This window comes from Rhinoraja longicauda, chromosome 11, assembly GCF_053455715.1.
Source record: "Rhinoraja longicauda isolate Sanriku21f chromosome 11, sRhiLon1.1, whole genome shotgun sequence".
Classification (NCBI taxonomy): domain Eukaryota; kingdom Metazoa; phylum Chordata; class Chondrichthyes; order Rajiformes; family Arhynchobatidae; genus Rhinoraja; species Rhinoraja longicauda.
This window is the reverse complement of record NC_135963.1, coordinates 11,424,647-11,437,412: the sequence shown is the minus strand read 5'-3', so window position 1 is coordinate 11,437,412 and position 12,766 is coordinate 11,424,647. Positions and strand designations below refer to the sequence as shown.

General features: G+C 46.7%; 1 protein-coding gene across 1 annotated transcript in view; it reads left to right on the top strand.

Moving 5' to 3' along the window:
- The first annotated feature begins 2,565 nt into the window (after positions 1-2,565).
- The window catches only part of f3a (coagulation factor III, tissue factor a), a 30,008-nt gene continuing 19,807 nt past the window's right edge, over positions 2,566-12,766 (top strand). The window contains exons 1-2 of the mRNA XM_078407909.1: positions 2,566-2,889; positions 7,610-7,721. Coding sequence (XP_078264035.1) covers positions 2,790-2,889; positions 7,610-7,721 — 212 coding nt within the window. The 5' untranslated portion in view covers positions 2,566-2,789. The remainder of the gene's footprint in view (positions 2,890-7,609; positions 7,722-12,766) is intronic.

Sequence of the window (12,766 nt, the reverse complement as noted above, 5' to 3'; positions counted from 1 at the left end):
ACACACACACACACACACACACAAACCTCTCGGCGAATGGCGGCTAAGGCCATCTTATTGGACCCTCTGCCGCCACGCTGCACCACGGGTGGAAGGTCAGGCGTGGGGCACGCCGGGACGGGTGCCGGTCCTCCCGGCGGGGGTGGGGGGGGGGGGGTGGGGGAGAGAGCATTTACTAAAGTCAGCGGCAGCTCGTCGGCTCAGCAGTCCCCCCCCCATTGGCCGCCACTCCCGTCGCTCGGGCGGGTCCCATTGTGACGTTGAATGCTGAACGCGGCCAGCGTAAGTTTAAAAGGTAATTTTTAAACTTTAAATATAAGACCAATTTGAATGAAACCTGCATAATGGTGACCCCAGCACAAAGGTGAGTAAGGTGGTCCTAAAATTGTCACGCCATCGTGTGTTGGGGGCACAAAAATAAGGCTTGATCATCCGCGGGGGGGGGGGACGGGACAAACAAACACAGAGTTTTCGTAATATATAGATGTCCTGAAACGAACAATGAAATTCTTACTTGCAGCAGCACAACAGGTATGTAAACACAGTAATCTGTAAATGAACGACACTATGATGATAAATGATGATAAAAGTTTATTTCTCATTCCACTCCTTACAGATCATGCAACGAATGGGACGAAACAGAGTGCCTCCGGTGGCCATAGTGCAATACAAACGCAAAACATATAGACAGGGGATGACAGTGCAGTGCAATACGATACAGTGCAATACAATTAGACAGTGCAATACAATACAATACATATGGACAGGGGATTAAAGCTGGGACTTGGAAACGATAACTGCCTCAGATTCTGTCAATTGACACAAATTGCTGGAGTAACTCAGCGGGACAGGCAGCATCTCTGGAGAGAAGGAATGGGTGATGTTTCGGGTCGAGAACCTTCTTCAGACTGAGAGTCGGGGAGAGGGAACACACCGAAATAAGGAAGTGTAAGGTGTGAAAACCAGACATCAAAAGGGTTGCGGCTCAAGTAAAATGTAGACTAGACCATTGTTAGCTAGGAGAAGGCGACAACGAAGCATAGGCAGATTAAATTTAATCAGGGGGACAGTCAGGCTGGTCGGAAAACTGGGAAGGGGGAGGGGATGGAGAGAGATGGTTAATTAAAGTTAGAGTAGTCCACCCGAAACGTCACCCAGTCCTTCTCTGCAGAAATGCTGCTTGTCATAGAAACATAGAAAACAGGTGCAGGAGGAGGCCATTCGGCCCTTCGAGCCAGCACCGCCATTCATTGTGATCATCCACAATCAGTACCCTGTTCCTGCTTTCTTCTCCCCATGCCCCTTGATTCCACTAGCTCCGAGAGCTCTATCTAACTCTCTCTTAAATCCATCCAGTGATTTGGCCTCCACTGCCCTCTGTGGCAGAGAATATCCACAAATTCACAACTCTCTGGGTGAACCTTTTAGTCCAATAATCAAAATTATTGGACTAATAAGGGTTTCATAGAAACATGGAAAATAGGTGCAGGAAGAGGCCATTTGGCCCTTTGAGCCAGCACCGCCATCCATAGTGATCATGGCTGATCATCCACAATCAGCAACCCATGCCTACCCTCTCCCCATATCCCCTGACTCCACCAGCTCCCAGAGCTCTATCTAACTCTCTCTTACATCCATCCAGTGATTTGGCCTCCACTGCCCTTTGTGGCAGAGAATTCCACAAATTCACAACTCTCTGGGTGTCCCGCTGAGTTACTCCAGCTTTTTGTTTTGTGTCTATCTTCAATATTCATACCGCTGGGGTATAAGTGCTGTTTTGGTTCCTCATCATATCGCTAACATGAGCAACTGTGAAAGATGGTCAAAGGCACCTCAGGGGGCTGCACATCACAAAGCAGGCGGCACTCGCTCCCACGGTGTGTTTCAATAGACAATAGGTGCAGGAGGAGGCCATTCGGCCCTTCGAGCCAGCACCACCATTCCAATGTGATCATGCCTGATCATTCTCAATCAGTACACCGTTCCTGCCTTCTCCCCATACCCCCTGACTCCACTATCCTTAAGAGCTCTATCTAGCTCTCTCTTGAATGCATTCAGAGACCTGGCCTCCACTGCCTTCTGAGGCAGAGAATTCCACAGATTCACAACTCTCTGACCAAAAAAGGTTTTTCCTCATCTCAGTTCTAAATGGCCTACCGCTTATTCTTAAACTGTGGCCCCTTGTTCCCGGGACTTCCCCCAACATTGGGAACACATGTTTCCTCGCCTCTAACGTGTCCAACCCTTTAATAGTGTTTTATACGTTTCGATCAGATCTCCTCTCATCCTTCTAAATTCCAGTGTGTACAAGCCTAGTCGCTCAATCTTCAATCTTCCCGAGTTGGTAAAGAGATCCGCAAGGAAGGAAAGTTTCCTCGGTCGTTGCTGGTCTCTCCTTCCCCCCTCCCAAGCCGGTGGCTGCTGCGAGACACCAGGAAATGAATCACACAGCCTCGCAGAGGTCCAGGTGTAAAGAGGGGCGGCGCTCAGTGCAGGGACTCCAGGCTCGAGTCTCCAACAAACAGCTCACGGAATGTGTGACAGAGGAGGGGTGAGGAGTGGCGGAACTTCCCTTCCATTGGTTACCCGGTAACCAGAGGGCTGCCCACTGCATTTCTGGCCACTGCCTTTAATAACACTGCCTTGCAATGGGACGGTTAGTATCCGCGAGGAACAGGCGAGGAGGAGGGGAACGCTTGTTGAAACCCAACACACCATTGTAATTTCACAGCCACCTAACCACCAGAGAAAAAGTCACACAGAGAGGGAATCAATCGCTGCCCTTGTTCATGCCAGCGACGTCTCAGTTCCTTACACTAACCATGGGATCGGCTGCTACAACTTTGGGATTTGTTCTCATTTGTCTTCTTCAGTGCAGGCTGTCCTCAGGTAATGTGACCGAACAGCGCGGATAGTTAAAGGAAATAAGTGCAGATGCTGGTACAAATCGAAGGTATTTATTCACAAGATGCTGGAGTAACTCGGCAGGTCAGGCAGCATCTCAGGAGAGAAGGAATGGGTGAGGTTTCGGGTCGAGACCCTTCTTCAGTCTAACTCAGCAGGTCAGGCATGCTCATCTCAGGAGAGAAGGAATGGGTGAGGTTTCGGGTCGGGACCCTTCTTCAGTCTGAGGAAGGGTCTCGACCCGAAACCTCACCCATTCCTTCTCTCCTGAGATGCTGCCTGACCTGCCGAGTTACTCCAGCATCTTGTGAATAAATAGCGCGGATAGTTAATTCGATGCTCTTTGTCGTAATCTCGTTTAATCGCCAATGTAAGGTAAACAAGGAAGGGGAAAACAACTGCAAATGTAACAACTATCCGATCGCTGTGCAGCAATCTATCTTGAATTTCGTTGACTGAAACGAAAAGAGAGTGAACTTGGGACGCGAAACGGGGTACTGATTGTGGATGATCAGCCGTGATCACATTGAATGGCGATGCTGGCTCGAATACTCCTGCACCCATTGTCCATGTATCTATGAAACAAAACGAATATCTCATTCAATCGTTTGCGAACTTTTTTTAAAAAAAACTGGTTGGTCGATCGATCGTATTTCTGACTTCTCTTAGCGATTCCCGGACTGATGTATATCAAGTCAAGTCAAGTCAAGTCAAATTTATTTGTCACAGTTATATAAGAAAATAACTGCAGATGCTGGTACAAATCGAAGGTACAAATCGAAGGTATTTATTCACAAAATGCTGGAGTAACTCAGCAGGTCAGGCAGCGTCTCAGGAGAGAAGGAATGGGTGACGTTTCGGGTCGAGACCCTTCTTCAGTCTGAGACCCTTCTCCATTCCTTCTCTCCTGAGATGCTGCCTGACCTGCTGAGTTACTCCAGCATTTTTGTGAATAAATACCCGGACTGGTGTGGAGGGTTTACAAGAAAGACCCAGCCTTCCCTGTGGGATGTCTGCAGTAGTTCAGGTTCACGTTTCTTCTTGTCATGTGCACCGAGGTACAGTGAAAAGCTTTGTTTTGCATGCGATCCAATTAAATCAGGTAATACTACACATAAATGCAATCAAGTCAAACTCTTATCAGTTCAATAGACAGGGCAAAGGGAAGATACAGAGTGCAGAATATAGTTCTCAGCATTGTAGCGCATCAGTTTCATAGACAAAGTCCAATGTCCGCAATGGGGTAGAAGTGAATTGGACAGTACCCCATCTGATCTTCACAACCTGATAACAATGGGGAAGATGGTGTTCTTGAGAATAGGGGTGGCACGGTGGCGCAGCGGTAGAGTTGCTGCCTTACAGCGCCAGAGTCCCGGGTTCCATCCTGACTAAGGGGTTTTCTCTGGGTGCTCCGGTTTCCTCCCACACTCCAAAGACGTACAGGTCCGTAGGTTAATTGGCTTCGGTAAAATTGTAAATTGTCCCCAGTGTGTCGGGTAGTGTTAGTGTACGGGGTGACCGCTGGTTGGCGCGGACACGGTGGGCCGAAGGGTCTGTTTCTGCGTCGTATCTCCAAAGTCTAAAGTAAAGAGTTTGGTTGTGTGCGCTTTCAAGCTTCTGTATATTGTGAATCTTCCCAATGGGAGCAGAAAGAAGGAATGGCCGGGATGGGACAAGAGTTTGAGCTGAAGAAGAGTCTCGACCCAAAACGTCACCTATTCCTATTCAAACATCTACCACATTACCTGTGCCTTTTCTTCCTGTTACTTCTGTAAAGAATCCAATAAAATTGATCAACTATGACATTATTTAATTCCCCACGATGGCTAATCTATTTTACTTCTTATAGCTGGAGGCATTTTCATCACTTCTTTAGGCAAAGATTCCATTACATTTCCTACTGACGATGTTTAAGCGGACTGATTTGTAGATGCCTGGACTTGTTTTATTGGCTTTTTTAAGACATATCTCTATTTTTATTGCCTTTTTAAAGACATATCTCTCCATATCTCTCTTTTCCCTCTCCCCTGACTCTCAGTCTGAAGAAGGGTCTTGACCCGAAACGACACCAATTCCTTTCTCCAGAGATGCTGCCTGACCCGCTGAGTTACTCCAGCATTTTGTGTCCATCTTAAGTCTTTGATTATGTTCGTCCATTAAATATTCCCATTAAATATTCCCATTAAATTCAGCCAATGTTTGTGCACTCTTTAGATGGAAGTGCAACTTAATTTACAGGCTCTGACAGATGCACCAGCTACATCAGAGAATAGTAATACTCCATCTATAATTATATCACTTTCATCTAGGTATAGGCATAATTGGCCAGCAATTAATTGTGGTTCCCTAGAGAAGGCGGTGGTGAACCCCCGCTGTGATGGTGTCTCCACACCACAGTCACAGAGGGACTAAGATAATGAAGGAACAGTAATAAATTTACGGCATTTTCAGTCTGCATCGCTTGGTTATAATTTGTTTAATCGTTGGCGAGGCAGGCCTATTGTATGCAAATTTATACATAGCGCCAGATAAACTTTGCAACATGCGTAAGAAGGAACTGCAGGTGCTGGTTTAGACAGACACAAAAGGCTAGAGTAACTCAGCCGGTCTCTGGAGAAAAGGAATAGGTGACGTTTCTGGGTCGAGTCCCTTCATCAGACCCAGTCAATAGACAATAGGTGCAGGAGGAGGCCATTCGGCCCTTCGAGCCAGCACCGCCATTCAATGTGATCATGGCTGATCATTTTTAATCCGTACCCTGCTCCTGCCTTCTCCCCATACCCCCTGACTCCAGTATCCTTAAGAGCTCCATCTAGCTCTGTCTTGAATGCATTCAGAGAATTGGCCTCCACTGCCTTCTGAGGCAGAGAATTCCACAGTCTTGACCAGAAATGTCACCTATTCCTTTTCTCCAGAGACGCAGCCTGGTCCGCTGAGATACTCCTGGATTGTGTGACTGTCCACACTTTGCAACACTTACCTGTTCGTCAGTGTCCAGTGAATAGCCTGCTTTGCTTTCCCTACTCGCTCAGCGGAAAATAAGTTAGAAGTGTGTGACTTGGGGGGACCATCAGTTGATGTCATTCCATGGATGCTGCCTGGATCAGAGGGTACTCGCTATAAGGAGAGGTTGGACAAACCTGGATTGTTCTCTCTGGAGCATCGGAGGCTGAGGGGAGACACGATAGAAGTTGATAAAAATGATGAGAGGTATGGACAGAGTAGACAGTTGGAAACTTCTTCCCAGGGTGGAAATGTCCAAGGTGAGAGGGGAAAACCTGAAAGAAAATGTGCGGGACAAGTTTTTGTGTACAGAGAGTGGCCGGTGCCCCAGAATGCACTGGCAACGGTAGATATGACAGTCAAGTCAAGTCAAGTCAATTTTATTTGTATAGCACATTTAAAAACAACCCACGTTGACCAAAGTGCTGTACATCTGATTAGGTACTAAGGAAAAAATGAAACATACAGTAGCACGCAAACATAACAGCACATACAAAACAGTTCACAGTGCCTCCTCAATGAGCCTCAAACGCTAGGGAGTAGAAATAGGTTTTGAGCCTGGACTTAAAGGAGTCGATGGAGGGGGCAGTTCTGATGGGGAGAGGGATGCTGTTCCACAGTTCTCAGCATTTCCACAGTGGTGTTAAGAGGATTTTAGATCGGCTCACGTGCAGCCAGAGGAGATTAGTTTAACTTGGTATCATGTTCGGCACAGGCATTCGGCAAAGCGCAATGGCAAGCTTCACTTTGCACGCTATCCAAATAGATCATATATACCATGCATGGATACAATCAGTCAAACGAGTACAATAGGTAGAGCAAAGGGGAAGGTACAAGAGTGCAGAATATAGTTCTCAGCATTGTAGCGCATCAGTCCCACAAAGTTCAATACCTGCAAATGGGGTAGAGGTGAATCGGATAGCACCCTAGCTTATGTAAGGGCCATTCAGAAGCACGATAACAGAAGGCAAGGAGCTGTTCATGAGGCTGGTGGTATGCGCTTTCAAGCTTCTGTACTTTCTGCCTCACAGCAGCAGGGAGAAGAAGGAATGACCAGGGGTGGGACAAGTCTTTGATTATGTTGGCTACTTTCCCAACGCAGTGAAAGTATAGATGGGGCGTACAGATGGGAACGTTTGGTCGATGTGATGGTTCGGGCTGTGTTTACAACTCTGCATTTTTTGGCAGTCTTGGGCAGAGACGTTGCCAAATCATGCTGTGAGATTGTTGAGCAATACTCAGTACATGGGGTTGGAAGTTCATTTCAGTCAAATTTGCCACGTTTTCAGCAAGATACAAGCAGGCGGACATGAGGGGCAACTGGAGGGGCCGCGGAGAGTGCCGTGGGATAACAGTTGAGGTTTTTAGGTTTAGTTTAGAGATACAACGTGGAAACAGGAACTTCGACCCATCGAGTCCGGGCTGACCTCACGAACTAACACTATCCTACACACACTAGGGACAATTTACAATGATACCAAGCCAATTATCCTACAAACCTGCACGTCTTTGGAGTGTGGGAGGAAACAGGAGCATCCGGAGAAAACCCACGCAGGTCACGGGGCGAACGTAGAAACTCCGTACATACAGCACCCGTGGTCAGGATCGAACCTGGGTCTCTGGCGCTGTAAAGCTCTTGTAAGACCAGTGTTTAACGCGTTGAATGGCCGACTAGAAAATTGTCTTCTTTTCAAATCTTCAGGCGCCTTGTTGAAACCCGTCACAAATATAAAGTGGAAATCGTTCAATTTCTTCACATCACTAGAATGGGAGAAAACTTCGGAAAACATGATATACACTGTGAGAGTCAGTGGGTAAGTAAATCATCTGTAAAGGGAGACGAGAGCTCGTGGACCAAAGTCAGTTCCCTGAGCAGCAGAGAGTGGTTAAATCAAAGGCAGAAACGTGTGTTGAGTGATTTGCAAACTATCATGTTATGTAGGCAAACCTATTGATGTTGACGTGCCGACATTGGGACAAGTGAACCGTCCCAAACGGAATGGAAGAAAATCGTACTTGCAATGTTTTCATGCAGTGTGCAGTCCTGGGATCCAGTGCAAACTCTCTGAGATTCATCCCTGAAATAATGGTTAGAAGGAGGTTTCCTCATGGAGTCAATGAACAGACCCTGGTGTCAGGTGGGAGGGGATCTGTTGTATAACCTGACAGAGTGTACTGGAGGTGGAGAGGGTCAGTAGAGGAGGGGTAGAGAAAGCATCTAATGAAATATAACCATATAACATATAACAACTACAGCACGGAAACAGGCCCGTTCGGCCCTACCAGTCCATGCCGACCACTCTCTCTGACCTAGTCTCATCTACCTGCTCTCAGACCATAACCCTCCAATCCCCTCCCATCCATATACCTATCCAATTTACTCTTAAATAATAAAATCGAGCCTGCCTCCACCACTTCCACCGGAAGCCCATTCCATACAGCCACCCACCCTCTGAGTAAAGAAATTACCCCTCATGTTACCCCTAAACTTTTGTCCCTCAATTCTAAAGTTATATCCCCTTGTTGGAATCTTCCCCACTCTCAAGGGGAAAAGCCTACCCACGTCAACTCTGTCCGTCCCTCTTATAATTTAAAAAACCTCTATCAAGTCCCCCCTCAACCTTCTACGCTCCAAAGAATAAAGACCCAACCTGTTCAACCTCTCTCTGTAGCTTAAGTGCTGAAACACTTCAACCAGACTTGGTAATCAAAGTCATGGTCAGTACAAGTCCTGAGGAGCTACCTTAAAATTCAACATGGATTCAGGTTGTCAAATGGTTGCACTACAGAGTTTAGTTGGGCTTTAACTTTATACGTTTGTAAGATCTAGGAGCAGAATTAGGCCATTCGGCCCATCCAGTTTACTCTACCATTCAATCATGGCTGATCTACCTTTCCCTCTCATCCCCATTCTCCTGCCTTCTCCCCGTAACCCCTGACACCTGTACGGTTTATATAGACTTGATATAGATAGATACCCAGCCACGTTTGACAATCAGTTGTGTGTATCACATGACTTCCATTATTTCATGCCACTAGTAATCTCCATGTCTTATCACTTACTGCATTCAAAGTTAAAGACAAACAGGATGTTATGACGCAGTCTTGGCTGAAGTTGACATTGTACACACCTTGTAGTTCAGAACTGCTTTCATAGACTCAGTTAAGTTATTGAGCAATGTCCACGTATTGCACACTCGTGCACTCACACTCATGCACACGCACACAGCTAAGCACGGGACGAAGGAATTCAGTGTTTGACTTGCTATGTTTCTCCACAAGTTGTGCAGACTCAAATCATTTTTGAGAATTTCGACATTGAAAACATGGATGAGTTGGAACATTGACATAACAGACGCCCACTATCCATGGCAAAAACCCGTTTATTGAGCTAAAAACACTTAAGCACTGCAGTAACTCAGCGGATAAAGCTGGAACTCTGGAGAAGATGGGTAGGCGATATTTTGGGTTGGGTCGAGTCGGACGAAGGGTACAGACCCGAAAGAGCTTCTCCAGAAATGCTGCATGACCCATTGAGTTCCTCCAGCACTTTGTGTTTTTTTGCTCAAGATCCCAGTATCTGCGGTTCCTTGAGTCTATGAATGACTGTTTATTTCAGTGCAGGTGAATTTTTAATGGAGTGATTTCTTAATTACTGCTCTGTGATCTTCTTAACACTTACAATAAACCTCTACAGTCCCGGAGGTAGTTGGGGGGGCAGCACGGTGGCGCAGCGGTAGAGTTGCTGCCTTACAGCGCCAGAGACCCGGGTTCGATCCTGACCATGGGTGCAGCCTGTACAGGGTTTGTACGTTCTCCCTGTGACCTTGTCGGTTTTCTCCAGTTTCCTCCACACTAAAAAGACGTGCAGGTTTGACGGTTAATTGGCTTTGGCAAAAAATGTAAATTGTTCCAAGTGTGTAGGATAGTGCTAGTGTGCGGCGGGGTGATCGTTGGTTGGCCCATGGGCTCGGTGGGCCGAAGGGCCTGATTCCGTGCTCCATCTCTAAAGTCTAAAGCCTTCCATGCTGTCGTTACTGCTGGAGATTTGGAAAAACTAAAGGTGGGGCATTGCCTGTTTGCCCCTGCTGCCTCTCTCTGGAAGCCTTCTGTACATTCTGTGACTGATCAGACATTGAATTAAATCGCCTGACAAACAGCCCTGTTCAGACTTGAGGCTGCTCATTAACAATTCACCCCACTGGTTTTCGAGATGATCATTTGCATATCCTGAACATACAGGTCTGAATGCTCTGAACGGGATGCTGCATTTTCCCCCCAGACGGTTACTGACAGTAAATTCCTATTCAAAAGCCCTTTGGAAATCAAAAGGGCTTGTGCATATGAAATGACTAACACTGCTTAATGAAGCCAAGAGGCTCAATGGCACTTTCTATAGTCCATTATCACTGAACTGCCATGGGGAAGCTACGATATTACATAAATTCGAGACAAATTTTACAAAGCGCTAACCAGAAATATTTGCATGACATCTGAATCGGGTCTTCCTTTTAGCCTCTGTATTTAGCAAACCTAGGAAGTTTTGTGGTCAGCTTTGAAAACGTTTAGCTTAGTTTAGAGATACAGCCTGGAAACGGGCCCTTCGGCCCACCCAGTCCGTGCCGACCAGCGATCCCCGTACTCTAACACTATCCTTTCCGACACACACTGGGGACAATTTACAATTTTACCGAAGCCAATTAACCTACAAACCTGTACGTCTTTGGAGTGTGGGAGGAGAGACCGCACCGGTCCCTGGTGAGACCGCACCTGGAGTACTGTGTGCAGTTTTGGTCTCCAAATTTGAGGAAGGATATTCTTGCTATGGAGGGCGTGCAGCGTAGGTTCACTAGGTTAATTCCCGGAATGGCGGGACTGTCGTATGTTGAAAGGCTGGAGCGATTGGGCTTGTATACACTGGAATTTAGAAGGATGAGGGGGGATCTTATTGAAACATATAAGATAATTAGGGGATTGGACACATTAGAGGCAGGAAACATGTTCCCAATGTTGGGGGAGTCCAGAACAAGGGGCCACAGTTTAAGAATAAGGGGTAGGCCATTTAGAACGGAGATGAGGAAGAACTTTTTCAGTCAGAGAGTGGTGAAGGTGTGGAATTCTCTGCCTCAGAAGGCAGTAGAGGCCAGTTCGTTGGATGCTTTCAAGAGAGAGCTGGATAGAGCTCTTAAGGATAGCGGAGTCAGGGGGTATGGGGAGAAGGCAGGAACGGGGTACTGATTGAGAGTGATCAGCCATGATCGCATTGAATGGCGGTGCTGGCTCGAAGGGCTGAATGGCCTACTCCTGCACCTATTGTCTATTGTCTATTGAAACAGGAGCACCCAGAGAAAACCCACACAGGTTTCGGGAGAGAACACACAAGCTCTATAAAGACAGTGGCCGTAGTCAGGATAGAACCCGGGTCTCTGGCGCTGTAAGGCAGCAACTCTACCGCTGCACCACCGTCCTGCCCTTTAAGTTCCTTAAATAACATGAGTCAAACCTGACACATAAGTAGCTGCCATTGAGTATTTACGCATGGCTCTGGAATTTTTTTCCAAAGTCCTCATTATTCTTGACTAATTACCAGATGTTCTAGGTCAAACTCAGTGTCCCAGGGACACCAAATTATAGGTTACATAAAGATGGACACGAGGTGCTGGGGTAACTCAGTGGGCTAGGCAGCATCTCTGGAGGAAAAGGATAGGTAACGATTCAGGTCGGGACCCTTCTTCTGAGTGAAAAAGGGTCCCAGCCCCAAACATCACCGATCCTTTCCCTGCGGAGATGCTGCCTGACCTGCTGAGTTACTCCAGCATTTTGTGAATAAATACCTTTGTGGTAAAGAAGGTGGTTAGTATGCTTGCCTTCATCAGTCAGGGCAGTCATATTGCAGCTTTATAAAACTTTGCTTATACCTCACTGTTATAGACAATAGGTGCAGGAGTAGGCCATTCGGCCCTTCAAGCCAGCACCGCCATTCACCGTGATCATGGCTGATCATCCACAATTAATACCCCGTTCCTGCCCTCTCCCCGTACCCCTTGACTCCGCTATCATTAAGAGCTCTATCTAACTCTCTCTTGAAAGCATCCAGGGAATTGGCCTCCACTGCCTTCTGAGGTGTTGTGTGCTGTTTGGTCGTCCCATTCCAGGAAGGATGTGGTGGCTTTGGAGGGGGTGCGGAAGAGGTTTAGCAGATCGCTGGCTGGTTGAGAGGGTATTAGATATAACGGAGGGGTTGGACAAACGTAGATGGTTTTCTATGGCCTGCTTCTGCTTTTGTGCTTCGGCTGTTGAACTGTTCGCTGGCAAAACAGAATTGGATGCAACCCTGGAAATGTGGTTGAAGTGGTGCATTTTGCAACTTCGTCTCATCTTCCCTTGACCTGACCTGAATTTGGCCACAAATTCCAACATTCATTTGTGTTGAGAATAATGTTGTGCTTGAGACAGCAAAGGGATTGTTAGCCGTATGTCGTATTTCATTAGAAAAGGGAATGGAGCCAGGGGTATAAACAACGGTGTGCTGTCTTTAAGTGTAGGAAGGAACTGCAGATGCTGGTTTAAACCGAAGATAGGCACAAAAGGCTGGAGTAACTCAGCGGGACAGGCAGTATCTCTGGAGTAAAGGTATTGGTGATGCTTCAGGTCAAGACCCTTCTTCAGACTGAGAGTCAGGGCAATGGGAAACAAGAGATATAGAGAGATATGTCTTTAAAAAGGCAATAAATATAGAGAGACATGTCTTTAAAAAGGAACCAAAACAAGTCCAGGGATCTACAGTGCAAATCAGTTAGCTTAAACATCATCGGTAGGAAATGTAATGGAATCTCTGCCTAAAGAAAATAACCTTTGC